General features: G+C 46.9%; 2 protein-coding genes across 7 annotated transcripts in view; one reads left to right on the plus strand and one right to left on the minus strand.

Moving 5' to 3' along the window:
- Positions 1-3,339: 3,339 nt before the first annotated feature.
- On the minus strand, positions 3,340-11,105 carry ING1 (inhibitor of growth family member 1). 3 transcript variants are annotated; one of them, XM_028728133.2, is made up of 2 exons: positions 10,259-11,105; positions 3,340-5,225 (listed from the first exon to the last, which is right to left on the minus strand). In XM_028728133.2, the coding sequence occupies exons 1-2, from the start codon at positions 10,398-10,400 to the stop codon at positions 4,522-4,524; spliced, it is 846 nt and encodes a 281-aa protein (XP_028583966.2). In that variant the 5' UTR covers positions 10,401-11,105; the 3' UTR covers positions 3,340-4,521. The 3 variants fall into 3 exon arrangements, with proteins under 3 accessions (XP_028583966.2, XP_028583968.2, XP_028583969.2); XM_028728135.2 differs by lacking the exon at positions 10,259-11,105 and adding an exon at positions 8,116-8,139; XM_028728136.2 differs by lacking the exon at positions 10,259-11,105 and adding an exon at positions 7,927-8,029.
- A 4,813-nt stretch (positions 11,106-15,918) lies between these two features.
- Positions 15,919-19,605, plus strand: part of CARS2 (cysteinyl-tRNA synthetase 2, mitochondrial) — a 42,961-nt gene continuing 39,274 nt past the window's right edge. For 2 of the 4 annotated variants that reach the window (XR_013392672.1, XM_077927673.1), the window contains exons 1-3: positions 15,924-16,495; positions 17,735-17,785; positions 18,263-18,380. Coding sequence is in view for 2 of the 4 variants with exons in the window: in XM_077927673.1 (XP_077783799.1) it covers positions 16,188-16,495; positions 17,735-17,785; positions 18,263-18,380 (477 nt within the window). In the remaining 2 variants the exon portion in view is untranslated. Of the gene's footprint in view, positions 16,496-17,734; positions 17,786-18,262; positions 18,381-19,605 lie in introns of all 4 variants that reach the window. The other 2 variants (XM_028728132.2, XR_013392673.1) reach the window with 2 other exon arrangements.

Raw genomic sequence — 19,605 nt, forward strand, 5'->3', positions numbered from 1 at the left:
CTTAACCTCCCAGTCCAGCAGTAATCTGTACATTTTGGAGAGCATTTTATTTTTATTTTGAAGTAAATCTTTTTCCAACTTCGATATTTCTGTCTCAAACCCATGTTCCATATCCTATCACACATTGTATTTCACTCCTAGTACCACATGCTGTCTTCAACATGAAGCTGCCTATTCAATGTAATAATTTAGGGCTGCCTAATGTCTAGGTTTTCCTGGAAATTGTGTTAAAAATGACATCCAGGCAGATTTTTGCCAAATTGGCAAAAATGTCCGGGAAGACCCGGATGTATGGCATGTAGGGCAATTTTTTTTCAAAAATGCTTTTTAAAAATCCCCCAAAGCTTACATTTTTGGAGGAGGAGATGTTTCCAAAAAAAAAGCAGCTCAACAACTTTACCATTATTCCAATATTTTACGAACACCTGTCAGCTGAACTTAACTGAAAGGCTTACTCTTAAGATTTTATGCTTCTTAAAGATGCAGCAACAGATATCAGCATGGGGTGAAAATGGGTGCACAGTATTGCTGCAGAATTGAAGTGGCTTTAGAAATTGGTTTGGGAAAGTTAAAATTGAGTTTAGTAATGAAATAGGATAGGGATGGGAAGCTCTAGGGAATTAATGTGGGGCCAATTGCAGGTGGCTGGGGGGTTCAGCCCCAAGCAGTTTACTAACAATTTACTAATTCAAGTGCCTTCCATAATATCACATCACCAACAGTTTAATCACCAACAGTTTTCATATCCCCTTAACATTTTCCTGCAGTTTTAAGTTGCTTGCCTTTTATCATTTATGTTTTCTGCTGCCTTGCCATTTCAGTGGGCAATTACTTGGCGTCTCTTAAGAAGAGAAATAGAACTTCAAGCATGACAGTGTTTGATAAATTGCTAAGCGCCTATGCCTAACACTCTCAAAGAAAGGCATGACAGTTTTAAAATTAACTTTGAACCAAATTTCTAAGCTACCCAATGGAAGTCAGATTGCGAGTCAGATTGTCTGATTTTGTTTATGGAGCCATGCAGTCTGCCTAGAGATTGAATTCTTCCAAGCGTTATGAAGGTTGATCACCAAGGACAAGACTGTAGCCCAGGTGACTGCAAAATCTTTCCCTTTATTTTTATATTTTTAAGGAAATATTGCCATTTACTGCCATAGGTGTATCTGTTCAGTAATAGCCTGCCCATGTCCCGATCTTTGGAACAAGTGTGATAAGCCTAGTATGACATTAGTTTCCTCTAGTGATCATTGTGCTTTAGCAGGTAACTTCCCAAGAGAGGTGGAGAGACAGGGGAGGAAAGAGGCATTGGGGGGGGGGGGCAACAATAAACTTTCTCTTTTTTTGGTAATATATGAGCCAAGCTTTTGCGTCAGCATCGTGTGGGTAGGTATCTTGATTTTGTTGGCAGAGCAAGAGATCAGAGGGGGCCCAGGGCATGGCTGGTAGCAACTGATTGGTTGCATTGTGTTTTCTTTGGGGCAGGGGCTGCTGCTAGGTTAAGTTAACCCAATTGAGTTGATGTTGTCTGCTGGGGGGGGGGGTTATTGCATTTGTTCCACACACAAAAAACTACTAGGAAAAGTGGATGAGAAGATATACAGCTATCTCTAGGCAAGGAGAGTTGCTTAAATCAGAACAGCAATATCTTCCCCAATGAAAAGTAGGAAAGAGAGCTGCATATATTTTAATTTTTTATTGGGAGATCCCGCAGACTTCTATTTTAAGTGTCTTTTTTACAGCTGTTGTTACGCTGCTACTAGATCTTTCAACTCAACAGGGACCTCTTCTGAGGTTCCAAGTGGGAAATATATGAGCAGAACCTCAGATCTTTTCCAGTCTGTTAATTTCCCAGAGGTATGAAGTGTCATGTAAAAGTATCAGCTCAGCTCTGCCATATTTTTGGGGAGCACCCCTTGGCATATAAACCAGCGTGAAGTGACTATGAAGTTCATACATCAGTTTAATTTCCTAGATGATATTTGCATAGCAGTAATGTTATTTTAGCACTCTATACACCCAAACAGCATTGTGAGATAAGACTTTGTGGACACTGTACACGATAACCCTGGTGAAAATCACTCCAAGCTCCATTACAGTAACACATACCTAGAAGGCACAAATCTTGTATCAGTTTCTACTCCCAAAGTCTCAAAACAGGCATTACTGAAACTATTGTTTAACTTTAGCAGCTACTGGCTGCATATTGAAGCTACAATGAATGGCGACTTAACCCATGACTCCTTAACAGAATTAAAAGAAGCCATAAATGGTATAGAGGCATAATTTTTTTACAAATTTTAAATATACATAGAATAAACACTGGCTGTAATGGAGCCTTGACATAGTGGTGGCAGTAATACTGCACTTTTTGGCAAGTACAGGTTGTTTTGGATGAGGAAAAGGGACGGACTGCATTCTGGCCAATACAATTGGGCCAGGAGGGATTGAGAAGAGATGGATAAAGGAGCTGTGAATGGGTAATCAAAGTGGTAGTTGTTAGGCACCTGGGAAAGGGAAATGCAGCAGTAGCAGCAGTGTGTGCACAACTCCTACAATGAAAGGCGTTGGAGTAGAACTATATATTGACTCCGAAAGGGATCAAACTGTGGCAACCACTAGCACAACGGTCACGCCACTAGTGGGAGCCTCGTCCTTAATGTGGTGCAACAGTCAAATCCAACAGGCTGCTTAGGCTGGTAGAAGCATTGTGCCGTGTTAGTATACAACATTTTTGCATCGGCACCCCGCTATCACTTGTGCAACAAGATTAGCTTGTGCAGTGCCAGCTCTCTCACCTTTTGCACGAATGTTGCTTTGGATCTTTACGAACCTGCGTATCACGTACCTGGAATTAATTTCCTAGGTCAGTTTTATATTTAATTCCATCCAAGGCTAGTGATCTTCTTTCTGTGATAGCTTGTTTTGGTTTCCACGCTGGTCATGGATGATGTGAACTTCTGTCTTTTCCAGCCGCCATGTTAATATAGTGGACTAACCAAGAGGTGGGGACTGATTGCTCTGTTCCTCCTCTTGCCAGCTAACTTTGTGTTTCCATGTTGGCTGCAAAAGGAAGGCAAGCCCCATCTTTTGCAACCAGCACAGATAGCTAATGTGCTGGCGAAAGTGATCCATCCCTCCTCTGCCAGCCTGCTTGGTAGAAGGCATTGCCCCTTCCCCAAGCCTCTTAGCAGACTTGTTAAAAAATGTTCATGATAGTAACTATTCTTGCGTACAAGGCTGTTCTAAGCCCTGTCTGTAAATAAAAAGATAAGACAGTCCCTCCCCTGGAGGCTCACAATCGAGCAGACACAACACAAGAAATGGGGAGGAAAACGGAAAGCAAGTGAACAAGCCTATCCAACTTGTTTAATTTATTCCTTAATATCACAGCTGTACAATTTTCATACATACAGAGAGAAATGCATATTGGCTACACCATGTCATGTGGATGCATTTCCAATTATAATACAGTTAAGTGCAACTCCACTTGAAAAATGTACATTTTTTTACAACTTATACAAAGTAAAGACTGCTACACTATTATCTGTGACAGTATAAAGCTTTGATTTATGTTAAGTTTCATTACTAAACCACTTCCTGGTTAAATACAAAATATACTAAATCATTTTAAAAAGGCCCTCGTGGTATTTGGCCAGTATATAAAATATGTTGTGTAAAATTTAACCTTTTGCACATTTTTTTTAAAAAATAAGCTTGTAACTTGTAAGTTAAACATTTGTTATTGAGCTGCTAGAGTCTGACATGTAACAGGACCCATGCTGTAACCTCTTCTTTGCTATTGCATTGATCGTCACCAGAAGAAATGAGCACCCTGATCCTAAACACATCCCTTAGAAGCAAGTCCCATTGAAAGAAATGGTCCTCAATTCCCAGCAAGTTGTTTAAAATTGGGTGTAAGGCTGCAATCCTAAACCACTTTATTAGAAGTAGCTAGGACTGGAAAAAATCGGAACTTATTTCCAAGTAAACAGCCATAATCCAACTCAAGAGTTAAGTGCACTTAAGCCCAGTGAAATCAATGGGCATAAATATACTACACTCTTATAATGGATTTGATTGATGTGTTTAGGACAAGTTTGCAATGCACTGCTAGTTTATTTAACAGACTATAGAACAATTTTCTGGAAAGAGCAACAGCATTCCCATTTAAAGAAAAGAAAAAAAAAGGAATGCTATCCAATAAATGTTTACTATCTACATTTTCATGGGCAGTTTTACCAACTTGTGGAAGTATGTTTTTAATAAAGATGAACCCAGACTTTACGTGCCAACTCTTTATCATCTAACTGTATATTTGGGCCCAAAGAACCGTTTTCTTGTTGACAGCTGTATCAAAGGAAAAAACAAACATTTCCTCAGTCGCCATCCCTATCACAAGAATGCTTTGATTCGCAACCTCCTTAAAAAATATACATTTTACAATCCTGGCACCTCCACAAAAGGTGAGACAAAGAGAATAAATATTTGTTTTCGCTGCTTTATTATCCTCTCAGTTAGAAACTACCTGTTGTAGGCTCTTTCTTTTTTAGATTTCTCCAGTGCTTTGTCCATAGTTTTCTCATTTTCTCCTCTGCATTTGGGACAGTACCACTTGCCCTTTGGTTTGTGATTGAGTCCCACACACGAAAAGTGAAACCACTCTATTGGGCACTCATCATTATCACAGCCGATCATTTCTCCATAGGAGACCTGATTACACAGACAATAGGTTGGCTCATTCGGATCAATGGGGAGGTCGGCTGGAGAAGCCTCCCTCTCTGCTTTGGCCTTGGACCGCTTCTTTTTATTGGACTTTTTCGCTTTCTTCTCCTTAGGAGTTCCTGAGGTGATATCGTCGTGGTCGTGATTATTAGAAGCGTTCTCTCGGTTCTCGTTATTTCTTTGCCGCCGGGACCGCTTGTTGTTGGGCTTCTCGGCCTGAGTGATTGTCTCGTTCTTTGACTTCTCTTGGTTAGTTTTGCCGCTGTTCCCAGTCGTGTCATTGGTCTCTTGGCAGGTCTCAAACAGTTCTACGTGGCTGTCAACTTGCCTGGTTCTGTTCTCAACAACTTCTACCATTTGGCTGACAATCTGGATCTTCTCGTCTCCCAGTTCTTGACTCCGGATCAGGGCTCTCTGTATTAAGTGCAAAAGCCTCCTCTTTTGTACTGCATCCGTCTCCCGTTTGAATTTTTCGTAATAATCATCCAGCTCCTTTAGGATCTCTGTGAAGAAAGGATAAGATTATATTATTTCCCAACCTCATGCATAATACAGCACTTGTCACAGATATGTCATCAAAAGTGTTTTTTTTTGGGGGGGGGGACAGACACATAAAACTTCCCACACTTTAAAGTGTGGATTCTAAACACGGGTACTCTGAGGTGAGTTGCATTGAAATACAGTGGTACCTCAGGTTACATACGCTTCAGGTTACACACTCTGCTAACCCAGAAATAGTGCTTCAGGTTAAGAACTTTGCTTCAGGATAAGAACAGAAATCGGGCTCTGGCGGCGCGGCAGCAGCAGGAGGCCCCATTAGCTAAAGTGGTGCTTCAGGTTAAGAACAGTTTCAGGTTAAGAATGGACCTCCGGAACGAATTAAGTACTTAACCTGAGGTACCACTGTATGTCCCATATAGCTACAGTAAGAACAAAATAATGGAACTCCTTTCCTAGGGAGGCTAGCTCCACCCTATGTTTACTATCTTTGGCAGTAGTCTTATAGCAAGATGTTCTGGGACGAGCAGGGCTAGGATCTAACACATCTCTGCCTGAGCAGGGAGATTCCTAGTGCAGCCCCATCCCCTACTCAGCCCAGATAGGCCTGCATATCTCCCTAGCTCAGAATGGGCCCATTAGGCGGGTGTCAAGCAGGCATTAAGTCCTCAAAAAGGGGCATTGCTTGGGCTGACAGGTGGGAAGATTTAGGCTGCACCCTAAGCCCATTCAGCATGCTCACTGTGAACTGGAAGCCCAGCACTAAGTCAGGGAAAAAGGGGCATAGCTCAAGCTCTATTTAACCGCTAGGGTTAGGCCAGCTCAACCAGTGGTAGACTTGCTCCAGAATGGAGTTTAAATTTTTTTTTTTTTAAATAGTATTTTCCACACAACAACAACATGAAAGATATTGAAAAATAACAATACACAACACACAAAAATCAACATTCAAAAACTAAAGAAAGCAACAACAACAACAAATCCATATCTTACAAGTTAATATTATAAACACTAAAACAACAACAAGACATTGACTTCCACCAATCCCACAGCACCTCCTTTATCTCTCATTGTGTCTTCCTGTTTTCTTTATCATCTCTATCCTAACTCCAGAATGGAGTTTGGATCTTGCATACTTTACACCAGGCTAAGGCCCAGGGGCCGGATCAGGCCCAATTGCCTTTAGGATCTGGTCCGCGGACTGTCCGTGGATTGGCGTGGGGATTCTGTTCCTCCGGGCTGTGCCATTCCCCCCCCCAAAAAAAAACACACACCGCGGCGATGTCTTCTCCCTCCCTCCTCCTGGCTTCTCCCTGCCCTGCCTAGAGGAGGAAGGGGGCTCGGCTGAGCTGGCTGAGCGCCATTTTAAGCAGTCCCTCTCCGGAACCAACCCTTTCGCGCCGCTCATCTTCCTGCCACTGCCACCCTGGTGCTCCTGTGGGCCAGAGAGCAGAGCGGACGAGCTCCCTTTGCCTACCCATGAGAAGCAGCAGTGGCGGCAGCCCCTGGGAAGGTAAGCGCAGTGGCTGGGGCATGGGGAGGACTACTTGCCCCCCTCGCCTCTTCTTCCAGCTCCCCCCCCCCCGGGTACCACTTCTCTGGCCCACCACAAGGTCGGAGGGACAGTGGACCGGCCTGCGGCTTAAATTTTTTGCCAACCCCTGCTTTACACCCAACTTAACACCGGGTTCTTTGTGTACAGGCCTGCCCTGCCCAGCAAGCAAAAGCTGTGCTTTTCCAGAGGGCTGACAAGACAGTTTGTGGGAATGCTCTGATTTTATTCTGCTTGTTTTCTATCTGCGGCTTAACAAATGAGCTGTTCTTGCCTCTGTTTTGCTTATGGTGTTTTGTATTGTATTTTGTGAGCTGCCTTGGAGATCTCTTTTTACTTTTTTTAAAAAAAGGTCAATTACCCAAAACGCTTAATCAACATTTAAAACGTTTGAATACGCACAGGACTGCAGCTTTATTTTAAAAACATGGTGCATACTAAGTAAACAAGCGCTCTTTCTGGGCAAATTGCAAGGTGCAGCTCAACTTCACTGGCATCAGCTTGGGTCTTACTCCCAGGTAAGTCTTGGGCACAGCCTTTCCAGTCAGGGAAAAGGGTGGGGTAGAAGTAGATATATAACATATATGAGAATTGGTAGTTTAATAAGTTTGAATTCATGTTTATAACGGGTAAAACGTAACATAGCAGCTTTAAATAGTAAGAAAAGAACACCATGGATGGTTGGGTGGGAAGTCATGGATATGAGAGATTGGTGCTGAATGCTGTTTAAAAGAATTTGCAAAATTTGAAAAGTTAATTAAAAAGCTTGTCGTTAAAAAAAAAAGGAACATATAACAACTTCCGTTGCTTCGCATTTTAAAAGACGTGTGCTTAGCAGGTGTCTCGCGTGTACCAAAACACGTAACGTGTGAAAGGAACGGAGCAACAAAAAAAAGGGGGGAGAGTTGTTTTTTACAACAAGAGTGTCTGTTTAGGTTACCTCCTGGTGCCAAAGCGCACACGGTGAGAAACCTGAAGAAATAAAATAAAACAGAATTGCTAATGGTAAATGCCGGAGGAGGAAAGCAACAGGGCGAAGAGCCGGAAGGGGTTAAAAAAAAGTAACTACATGCCCCGCCCCTTCACCACAAAAAAAAGGGTCTCCGCGCCCACTGAGCCATTGGAAGAGGGTCCTGTTTATCACACCCACCTACCCGGGCCCTCAGCCAACCAGAGACCGCCTGCCGCCCTTGCCCCGCCCCCTCCTTTTCGGGAGCGAGGCCACACCCTCCCCACGGGATGCGTCTTCGGGGTCCATTGTTCTTAGAAGGGAAGTGGCCGTGTTAAGAGCCGTTTCTCTCCTCCCCCCGCCGCCTTTTTACGGCTTCCTCAGCAGAACGTACGCGAGCTGAAGAATCCGCTCGGCCGGCCAATCACCACCCGGCAAATCCAAGCAGTGCCCGCCTCAGACTGAAGCAAGCCATACGGAGTAAAGATTCGGACTCAATAGCCCGCCCTCTGCCTTAAGAGCGTCTCCGCCAATCGAAAGGGAAAGCCCCAAGCGAATCTCCACCCGCTTTAAGCCAACGTTCCAATCAGATGTTTAAAGGCGGAGCTTACTGCGACCCTCATATTTCCACATCCACCTGTCAGTCACCATTAGCTTCCGACGTTTCCTGCAACTAGAGGAGCCAATCACAGGCTAAGAAACGGACGGGGCAGTTCGAACTATTACAACAAACCTCCCACTGCTTCTCTCTCTCTCTCCTTCGCTCCCTCTCCCCCTCCCCAACCCGGTTTCCACCGTTCGCTTTCGTCAGCGACACTAGAAGGCGGGGCTTCGTAGAGAATTCAGCGGGACCAATCCCTGGGCATCAGGGCGGGGCCACGGCTGTTTCATGAGGGAAGCTCTGGCCAATAATGGGAAAATGGAGGCGGGGCGGGCACAACAGGGTAATGACGGTGAGTATAAAAGCCGCTGTGACGGCGCTTCTCACTCTTTCTAGAGCTGAAGCGCGAAGGTGCCTCCCTTTAGCGCAGTACGGAGTGCTTGTAGCTGGTTGAAATGCCCGCCCTTGTCCTTTAAAACAACAGCCCCCAGCCTCCCGCCTCCCGTTCTTCCTCATCCCCTAACCACGCAGTCAAGCCCTCAAGTTTTGATGTTTCGTCACTTTCTTTATCTCGCGCTTCTCCTCTCTCCCTATTTACGACACATTAAAAACTCGTCGCACGAAAGGTCTCGAATGGATACTTGCTGCGTTCTCCCCGCCCCCCCCCCCCGCTTCACAAGCACAGCAATAGCCTGCCAGGTTTCCAACCCCCCTTCCTCGCCCCTGGAGAAAAAAGGGGGAGCTGAATGTGTAACGGGCACCCCTGTGTCACCTCTACCACCGGCAGCAGTGGCACTCTTTCCAACCCCCCCCCCCACGCCTTTTACCTCTCTCAGCACCAAGTGACAAAGGATCTTTCGAGCCCCCTCAATAACTAAAAAAACCCCCCACCATTTCCCCAGCTGCAGACGAGTGCGGGAGAAGACAGCCTCGCCTCCCCTCACCGCCAAAAAAGGGCTAGAAAATACTGTATGAGTTTCAGCACAGGGAGGAAAAGAAAAAGAGAGAGAGGGGGAGGGAAGGAGGGGGGGTCACTCAGCAAAGCAGTACATCCCCAACCCACACAGTATTTATATAATCTTTTTCCCTTTCCATAGTCTCTCTTTCTCTCCCCCGGCTCCCCGGTTTACAGATACTTGACAGGAGAGGGCTGTTTTAAAAGCAAATGCCCATTGAAAAAAAAGAAGAAGCGAAGGCAACAAGCCCTGCCCACCCCCCCTTCCACTCTCTATCTAATCCTCCCTCCCCTCCCTTACTAGCACCCTCTCTCCTACTACAGCCATTGCGAAGGCTAGAAATTCCTCAATGTTGTAACTGGGATCGCTGCCCCCCTTCTTTTTGCCCTCTTTCTTCCAACACCCCCCTACACACACACTGCTGTCCCGCTGTCCCCACAAAACATACTCTCTCAACCCAGAAAAGAGAAACAGCCGCCTCAGTGCCCCATGCGTCCTGATCCTCCAGCCCCTCCTCTGCCCTTACTGCTGCTGCCGCCGCCTTTTTTGTCCAGCAATTTTTCAAAAAACCTAAAAAGCAAAGTCTTTGCTTAATAGCAGGAGCCCCAAAGAAGACCTTTTGTTCCGCCCCAAGGAAGGGAAGGGGAGGGAAGGGGAAAAACACACACACACACATACAACCCACCCCTCCATCTATCTCTGCAGAGCAGCCCCCTTCTCCTGCCTCTCCTCGAATCTTTTCGCCCCTCTTTCCTTTTGCTTTCTGCTTGCCTTCTCACAAAATAAATAAATAAGATTTTCAAAGCTTTGCCATCCGCTTCGGGATGAAACCGGGGAGAGGGGGTGGTGGTGAAGAGAGAGAGAGAGAGAGAGAGAGAGAGAGATCATCCCTGCAGAAAAGGCAAAATAATATCATCATCATCTATGTAGCTTCTACGTACTCTCCCGCACACGAACACATAAAGGAGAAAAGCACTTACCTTGATATTTGGCGTCAATTTCCCTCATCAGGGAGACATTTCTCTGCAGATCGAAGGGCAGAGATTCGATGGAGTCCAGGTAATCCTCCACATAGTTCGCTAAATGAAGCTGCTCTCCGTTTGCAGGGTTCAACATTTTCATCCGGCCGAAAATTGTGAGTATAGATATATATCTATATATCTCTCTCCTCCTCCTCTCACCCCTAAATGGGCGAGAGTTTTCCTTTCAAACACAGCAGCCCCCAATGGCAGAGTCTCCGTCCTCGCCGCTTCTCTTTTCCGCCTCCTGTTCCTTCGGATCTCACCAAAAAAAAAGGAGAAAAGAGCCCACTCCAAAAAGGGGGGAAAGGAAAAAAAAAAAAGAGAGAGAGAGCTACATCTGAGTCCTTTTCTTCCCAGAGTAGAAAGGCAGGCAGGCAAGGCAAGGCAGGCGCGCACACACACACACAGCCCGAGAGTCCCTACAGCCTCAGAGCAGCCGTAGCAGCTGATTGAATGGCTGTCGTTGTCGGTAACTCACCAAGGAGGTGGTACGAACAATCGGAGAGGGATTTGTGTGTGTGTGTGTACAAGAGACGGGAGGGGAAAGGAGAGGAAGCTTAAAAAAAAAGAAAAAAAGACAAATACGATCTGTTCTGCTCTGCCTACTGATAGGCAGAAGGGGAGGAGAAGCTTCTCTCGGCGAATGCAGCTGCTGCTCCTGTTCCGCCGGTGGGTATGAATGCAGCCTCTCCTCTACGCGCCGCACTTGATCCAACGTGGAAAACCCAAATACCAGTTTCAAACACTTGGGAAACATTCAGCCCCGCCGCCCAGGGCGCATGCGCACCACTCCCATCTACCTTGAACACCACCACCACCAACCCCCCCCCCCCCCCCCGCCGCGACACTAAACAGCAGAGGCGCTCGATGTGCTTCTCTGTCTATATAATCGTTGCATTTCCCTCCCTCGCTACTGGCGGAGAAGGAAGTGAGGGAGGCGCGGGTGGGGGGAGGAAGCAGGCAGCTCGCTCGCTGCTGAGATGCGCGGATCCTGGGTGTCGTGTGCATTGCGAGAGCAAAACACTCTTCCTCCCCCACCGATGCAGACGTGCCTCACGCATGGAGCTGACGGGAGAGTTGGAACTGTGGGCTTGCTTGCGGCTTCAGGGAATGCACATGCGTGCCGAAGGATCCAGCCGTGCGCCGGCTGCAGCGCAGGGTGGCAGCAACTTAGGGCAGCGGCGGCGGCCTTCCGTGCCTTCATTATTTGTTGCTGCTTGACTTAAAGCAAAGCAAGAGAGCGAGTTTGCGAGGGGGGTTCGCCTCCGCTTAAGGGGGAGGGACTTTAACCCTGTCGCTTTTGCACACGTGCTTGGAAACGCGTGAAACTCCCGAGGATGGCCAGGATTGCTGCGAGCGAGCCCCGGTTTCTGACAACGCAAGGACCAAGGGAGGCGTGTTGTGTTGTGTCGTGTCGTGTTGTGTGGGGAGGGTGGGCTGTGAAAGGCACGATGCTCTCTACACACATGCACCCTTCCCTTTAGTTCGCAGGACTTTCCCCCCCGCTTAAAACAGAGGCGGCCTTTTTTTTTGCTCCTTTCCCTCCTTGAAAACTAATAACCGGAGCAACCGCATCGAGAACTATAATCCAAGTTAAAGGCAGAGCCTCTGGCCAATCGCGGCTCAGCCTCGCGCTCCACCCCTCCGCTTCGGCCGCCCAATGGGAGGTCGCGGGTTTATGGTGCTGGGGGAGGAGGTAGGGGGGCCGGAAGAGAGCGAGCGACGAGGAAGGCGGCGGTAGCGCATGCGCACACCGTCATCCATGGAACGAGAAAATGGAGGGTGCGAAGCGGGAGGTGAAAGGGAACTACATTTCCCAGCAGCCTTTTCTTTCTTTTCTCTCCCGCACCGCAGGCCGCATGCGCCTGGGTTGTGGCCATTGCAGTCCCGACATAGGGGTAATCCCCCACTGCTTTTTAAGGTTGCCTGATCTGAAAACCAAGGCACACTCGGCTGCAGAAAACAAAAGGAGGGGGACGCGTGGGGAACGAGGTTACTTAGCGCCCGGCAGTTATTTGCCGGTGTTAATTCATTCAGATGTATTCCTCACCCACTCCCCGTAGCCTGGGAATGGAAGTAGCTGGTGCAAGCATTCCTAAATAGGCGTGCTGCTGGTGCGAAAGAGGCGTTGCGATTTAGGGCACATGGGTGAATTGGGATCGCTGGGAAAACGTGGCCGGGAGCGGGAGTAGAATAAAAAAGGCCTCTGCAGCTGGAAAGTGGTAGCAAATGCCATACTTGCTTCCTGCTGCCGGCTGCTCTCGCCCACTATAGATCTCGGAAAAGGCAAAATGTTTTCACAACTGGGGTTTTGTGAGCACTTTCCACAAACCAACAACACTGGGTTGTCGGCAGGATAAACTTGGGGTTTTAAATAATGCACGCTGTAGCCTGGGATGCTGTATAAAAATAGACAAGACAGACGTGTTTGTTGTTGTTGTTTTGAAAGCAAAGCAAGAAAGTAAGCTTATTGCGACTTCCTGCAAACGGCTTCTCTTAAAAGTACGGGCAATGCGCAGCAGCCGCTGTCTCGGATCTAACATTTTTGAAAGTGCGATACTGTATTCCTGAACGGCACTACGGGGATACCTGCATACTCTGCGCAAGCGGGGTGGCGGCGGCAGTGCCCACATGGGGGGGCGGGGAGAGTACTAATCCGGCAGGCGAGGGACGGGAGTCGTTGCCTTTGATCACCAGGGACCATTACGATCTGCAGCAAACTCTTCGCCCACCATAAAGGAGAGTCAGGAAGATGCATCAGCAGCCACCTTCGCTGCTCATTACTTAGCTCAGCTTCTGGAAATAGCATCGCCAAAACCGCGAGGGCGGTGGGAAGAGATGCCTTCCCTTAAAAGCATGGATCTGTATCCATTCCAAACTGCTCGGCTTTTCCCTCTCAAAAACGCGATGCGGGAGGGGGGGTAGATTTCCAAAGGAAGCAGCTTCTTTTATTCTATGCTATGTCCTTCACAACCCGTTGCCAAGAACAGGGATCTGGATTTGCCCCAATAAGCTCGTTTAATAAGAGTTTCCCTGATCCGCCGCTGCTGAAGCCATGATCAAATAGTGGTGGATCTCGCTGGTAGAAGGGGAGGAGCTCTCCCAAAAGACACGGTGCTTTGTTGTCTTCCACGTCTCCACCGGCTAGCAGGAAGGTTCACTTTTCCTTTCTGCATTTTCTGCACCAGGCAACAATGGCTATTACTGTACATGTAAGAAGCAAGAAACACCCACACATCAGCCCCCTAAAAAACCTTGAAGCCCATTGGTTAAGTCACGAAAGACACACTCCCCCCCCCCTTCCTCTCCCGCCTTTCGCTTCCCGGAATCTGCAGCCTGTAATTTGTTAATTTTTCCTTTCCTCTTTCTCTCCCCCCTGCATCTTAGTTCTGTCTGGTAGAAAGCGAAACAAAGTAGGATTTCCTAAAAACGATGCCCAGTGCTTTAGAGTCTTCTGGAACTCAAGAGAAACTATGGCTCTGAATCTAGACAAACTTACCTGTGAGTAAGCGCCATTGAACTCAGTGGAGTTTACTTTGAAGTATAGGTTTGCAGGGTGTTTGTATGGCAAAGCCTGATACCCTTTCTATAATCAGAGTCTATTGGACAGCACAGTACAGTCTGGGGCAGGAAGATTTTTCTCAACTTGGGTGGCCTCCCCTCTCCCCACTAGCAATTAGACCCGTTGATTAGCCCCTTAATTTAGCCTCATTTACTCCAGTTTAACGGAAATAATGCTGTTGACTTAGACAAAACATAAATCATATTTTTTTATTGTGTTCTCTTAAGCTGCTATATGCATTACAGTAAATGTTATTTTTTTTGCACACAAGAGTTTAGATGCAATGAAACAGAACATGTTATACAAAGATAAAGCATTGGATTCAGACTAAGGCTGCAAATCTGTACACACTTATCTGGGAGCATGTCCCATTGAACTCACATGTAACTTGATAAATTTTCCTGCAGTCACGTCAGTTTTTGGTAGGTGGGTAGGGGGGGTGACATGACTGCAGGAAAATTTATCAGGTTACGTTCAGGAATCCTGAAGAAAATGATAGGATACCTGTGGGCCCCTTTCCTTGTCTGGTTGCAGAACCCTCAGTGCTTCTTGTATGTGTGTGAGAGGTTCAATCGCATACAGGCAAATTCAGCTTGTGAGAATCTTGTTATGACTAAATGCACTTTTAAAAGTACATGTGATTTTGGACTACCACTGAATTTAATCGAAGATAAAAATGCTTACCTTCGTCTGGATTGTGCCCTTTAAAAAAACCCAAACTGTATTGTTGCTGGGAGATGCTGATTTCAATAACGTGTTGGGGGCTGGAGTAGTGTAAAATCCAATTTTGGGGAAGAGTTACCAAGAACACCTGGTTGGGACCCCACTTGGCAAAAACCTACTGCCAATTTGTCATCGACAAGACCAAGGACAAATGGACTTTCAGAGGCCATTCTGGCTGTTGTAGCGTGATCCATTTCTGCACATGATTACTCCAAAGTATGTCACACTGTGTTCTCTGGAGCTTTCTCCCTAGTAAATGTGTCTCGAACTGCAGCCTTAATTGGACCAACAAAGAACCAGCACAGAACACATGTCTATACTCATCTACATGACTCAACAATTAAAAAATACTGAGCTGTAGAGGTCCAAGGGCTGCAAAATGAAGTAAATGAGCCATTGACAAGAATATATTCTAGGTTGGCCACCCCAATAAAAGCTATCAGCCTTGTCTGTGGATCTTCTCCCAAGGAACAAGTGGACTGATGTAAAATACTAACAACCAGGAAATGTTTAGGCATTTGTAGGAATCCTGGCTATTTTTTCTCCTATAATTACAAGGCAATACAGTAATAAGTACTGCAGTAATCAAATAACACACTTTCTGAGGCTCACATGATTTGTCAGCTGCCCCATTCAGTCTTCCACTGAGAGCGAGTGCCTTATTTCCCATCTTACTGTAGGTTTTGCTTCATTTCGATAAATAAAATTATATTTTATGGTTTAAAAAATAAAAAATAACAACACTTTCTTTCAAATTTATCCTCCTCCCCTATACCTTGCACTTTGTAAAAAAAAATAAAATAAAAAAAAAGATTCCAAAAATTAAGATCCTGGTTCCTCTTAATAACTTTGCCGTGCGATGCTCATTCAGATTGGAAACCTTGCTCTTTGCAGATCGGGAGCGAGGCTAGTGCTAAAACCAACTGCCGCCGTCGCCCGCGCTCGGAGCTCTCCGGGGGTTTTACATTTTACGGTGCTAACCAGATCCGTTCCACCGACTTCAAAAAAAAGGAAGTCGCGGGGCGAGGGAGAGGAAGGAAGCCTACGCGCCCCAGCAATTCAGTCTCCTTGAAGGACGCATTGCATCGGAAGCTATACTTTTATCTGCTAAGGACGGTCGCGCTATTTCCAAGGTCGGTGGGAACCGGGAGAGAAGGGGATTTGGAAGAAGAGACGAGAGGAGGGAATGCGAAAGCTATTGCAGCCGAGGCGCTATTCTACCAGGGCGGCGAGCAACCCAAATGCCGCCTCCTCCTTCCCTCCGCTTTCCCCTCCCAGCTTCAGGCAGAGAAGGCTCCTCCTTTTCCTGCTGGGTTTTCTGGCTGTAGCCGCACAGGCGGCGCCGGCTGTTGCTACAGGCGCGGCAGGCTGTGCGCGTCTCCCTTTCCTCTTCCGAGCGATTCCGGCGCCCGCGCAGCGCCGCCCTCCTTACGCCAAGGAGGAGGCGCGCTGCCTCCTCATTGCATTTCTGCAGCCCGACCATGCGGGCGCCGCAGCCCGTGGCGTTGTTGGCCTGGGCGCCAAGCAGCTGATTTGTAAAGAGGAGCCGGGAAACCAAACCCAAAGCGCCCCAAACAGGCTCGGGGGCCGCCGTCGAGGAGCATGTTTCGCGCTTTCTTGGTTCCTTGGCGCGCCGGCGCCGGCTGCTCCTCCTCCTGCTCGCCGCGTCTGGGTTTCAGGCGTTATGGGAGACTGGCCCTCCTCCGCCTATCAGCCGGCGAAGGGGCTTCAGCTGCTGAAGGCAAGCATCTTCTGGGCGTCGCTTCCCGGAGAGCGAGGTGCAGCGGTGGTCCGGAGCGCGGGACCAAGTGGATCAAGCCCGCGGGCCGGGACAGCGGCATCCAGGCGTACAACAGCCTGAGCAGAAGGAAAGAGCCTCTCATCCTGCGAAACGCGGATGTGGTGACTTGGTTAGAATACTTAGAAAATTGTGCTCCTATTCCTTTTAATTTATCCCCCCCCCCCTTGCCGGGACACCTTCATAGCTAGCAATAAAATGGATAGGTAAATAATAAATAGGTCAATAGGTAAATAAAATGGATTCCTCTCCGCCCCCCACCCCCAGCAGTGAAGAGGGAAAAGTCTCACCTTTTGAGATGTTTCAGTTTCAGTTAGAAACTAAGCTCCCAGGGGAGCTAGTAATTAGTAATGCAGTACATTTGGGTCTAGCTAAATATTAAAATATTAGGACGTGGGTGGCTAAACCACAGAGCCTAGGGCTTGGTGATCAGAAGGTCAGCGGTTCGAATCCCCACGACGGGGTGAACTCACGTTGCTCGGTCCCTGCTCCTGCCAACCTAGCAGTTCGAAAGCATGCCAAAAAGTGCAAGTAGATAAATAGGTACCGCTCTGGCGGGAAGGTAAATGGTGTTTCCATGCACTGCTCTGGTTTGCCAGAAGCGGCTTAGTCATGCTGGTCACATGACCTGTAAGCTGTACGCCGACTCCCTCGGCCAATAAAGCGAGATGAGCGCCGCAACCCCAGTTGGTCACGACTGGACCTAATGGTCAGGGGTCCCTTTACCTTTACCTAAATATTAAAAACCAGCAAAAGTTGTGGCACAATCCTTGGGTGCTTTATGTGGAAGTAAGTTGGATGGAACTTACAGTTAGATGTGCATAGGATTTTTTGTGGGGTCTTGCTCAGTAATCCGGCTCACAGCTATACGCTGAAACCAGAATTGCACCATGGCATAATGGATACAGACTTTGAGAGAGGTAGGGAAGCAATTTCTCAGAAGGTGTGCAAGTAAGCAGAAGGCTGAGACATGGTGGAGAACAGGGACACTGAATGGAACAGGTGTGAGTTCAAAAATGGGGAAATCGAGGTGTTGGGTATCTCTAGGAAACAAGGCAAGGCCAGGAACAGAATAACGGAAAGCTTTAGGCAAACTTGACAGAGGAGGCAGCAGTTAAGGAGCGTGGGCAAGGACCAAGTCCAGGAACCTTGTACTGTTTGCTTAACAAAGACTTGGTTTTTTCCGGGGGGGGGGGGGGATTAGTTTTCCCTACTGTGCCTAAAGTGGGTTCAGAGGTCATGTGCTTCACCCTCCTTACTCAACTGTGTAATGGTTGATGTGAATTTTGAAACTGATCATTATGTAACGCCTTCTGGTGTTTTTCTTAGTAGATCTTAATTTTATTCACAGGTATAGCTGTGGACCTACTGTCTATGACCACGCACACCTTGGGCATGCTTGGTAAGCTTTCACATGCTAAAATTTCATTTATTTTTGTCGGAATTAGTTCTGCACCAGCCAGCTTCAATATAGACTCTTGCTTTGTGTAGTAGAAACTCTTCTAATGAGTACATTAGCATCAAGCTGTTTTTCAGCAGAGAGCAGGAATACTAGAACTGTAACCCTGAGGATTTAGCCAAGTGCAAGTTATCAGCATCCTGCAGAATAAGAAGTGTAGTTAAATGCACCCAAGTGAGGCTTGGAAGAAAAGATGGGGGGGGGGGGGAGTCAGCCTGGTGTGGAGAAAAATTCACTTCTGAGATCCAAAATATGATGGGTCACTGTGCCTCATGCTTTAACAAGGTGTTCGTCTTTCTGCTGAGGCTTCTGAAGCAAAAAATAAAATCCTAGCTTCAGTATGTCTACTTAACATAAAACCAACCTGTTTCATATCCGACTGAGGCCCGTAATACATGTGCCTTCGCCCCTCTCTTTCAGCTCCTATGTTAAATTTGATATAATTCGAAGAATACTGACAAAGATATTTGGAAAGGAAGTCGTCATGGTGATGGGGATTACAGATATAGATGATAAAATAATTAAGAGAGCCAGTGAGGTAAGTGTATATATAGTTCAGCTTGCTTTTTGGTTCATAATCCAGTGCATTTTACAAATGTGCTGTATTGTACTGTTTGCATTATAGCCAGTCTAGGTCGGCTGTGAATGAAATGGATACAGTGGACGCTCGAGTCGCGAACGTGATCCGTGCGGGATTCACGTTTGCAACCCGCAGTGTTCGCAACCCGCAGCGGTGCGTCTGCATACATGCGGGTTGCAATTCGGTGCTTCTGCGCATGCGCGAAACACAGAGGTAACCCATTCCGGTACTTCTGGGTTTCGGCAGGTCTGTAACCCGAAAAAACGCAACCTGAAGCGTCTGTAATCCGAGGTATGACTGCATTGCATGGCAGGATCAAAATTTGGGAGATTTGCAGACTCTCTTTATCTTTTTATAGGTGAAAAGTTCTGCTAGGCCTCAGACAAACAAGAGAGAGGCTTCTCTCAATTGCAGTTAGGAGATCTGTCCCCATGCCTGTCCCTCTTGAAGTAAATTTCCATCTCCTACCTTAACCTCTGTTAAAGTAATGCAGCTGTGGCAGTGTTAGCTGTGATAAAGGAATGAAGGCGCTGGATAGGAATGCCTCTGAAGGAGGAAGTGTGTATTTTGGGATTTCCCTGAGATCCATCGCTGTCACTAGTGATGGATCAGGTGACATCAGTGGTTCAGAACACACATTGCCAGTTTTGACTGGTGCAACCATTCCTGGAGAGGGATAGCCTTGCAGTAGTTTATGCATGGATAGCCTCACAGTTAGACTACTGTGATGTGCTATTTGTGGGGCTGCCCTTGTACTTGCTTTGGAATCTTCAGCTAGCACCAAATGCAGCTACCATAGTGCTTTACACAGGTTACACCAGTGTTGAAAGATGTGCACTGGCTATTATCTACTGAGCCATGTTCAGAAGAGTTTGGTTGTTGTTATTTAAAACTTTGGGAACCAGAATATTCTGCAAACTGCTTCCCCTGGTACAGACCAAGTCAGTCTTTTAAGATCTTCAAAGGAGAGCCTGCTAGTTGTTCTGTGACCACTTGGTTACTTGTTGACAATGCTTAAGAAGTGAGCCTTCTTGGCGATAGCACCCATCCTTGGGTTATTTGTGAGGCAGAAACAGCAATACCTTCGAATACTTCTTTAAGATTATGTTCACCTAAACCAGGCACCCCCAGACTCGACCCTCCAGATGTTTTGGGACTACAATTCCCATCATCCCTGACCACT

The sequence above is a fragment of the Podarcis muralis genome, chromosome 4 (assembly GCF_964188315.1).
Source record: "Podarcis muralis chromosome 4, rPodMur119.hap1.1, whole genome shotgun sequence".
Classification (NCBI taxonomy): domain Eukaryota; kingdom Metazoa; phylum Chordata; class Lepidosauria; order Squamata; family Lacertidae; genus Podarcis; species Podarcis muralis.

What these genes read in the sequence shown, in the direction of transcription:
- ING1 (XM_028728133.2), bottom strand. Translation starts at nt 10,400, where the DNA reads ATGAAAATGTTGAACCCTGCAAACGGAGAGCAGCTTCATTTAGCGAAC. An exon ending in AATTGACGCCAAATATCAAG is followed by an intron (nt 5,226 to 10,258) that starts GTAAGTGCTTTT and finishes CTTTCTTCACAG; the next exon opens with AGATCCTAAAGGAGCTGGAT.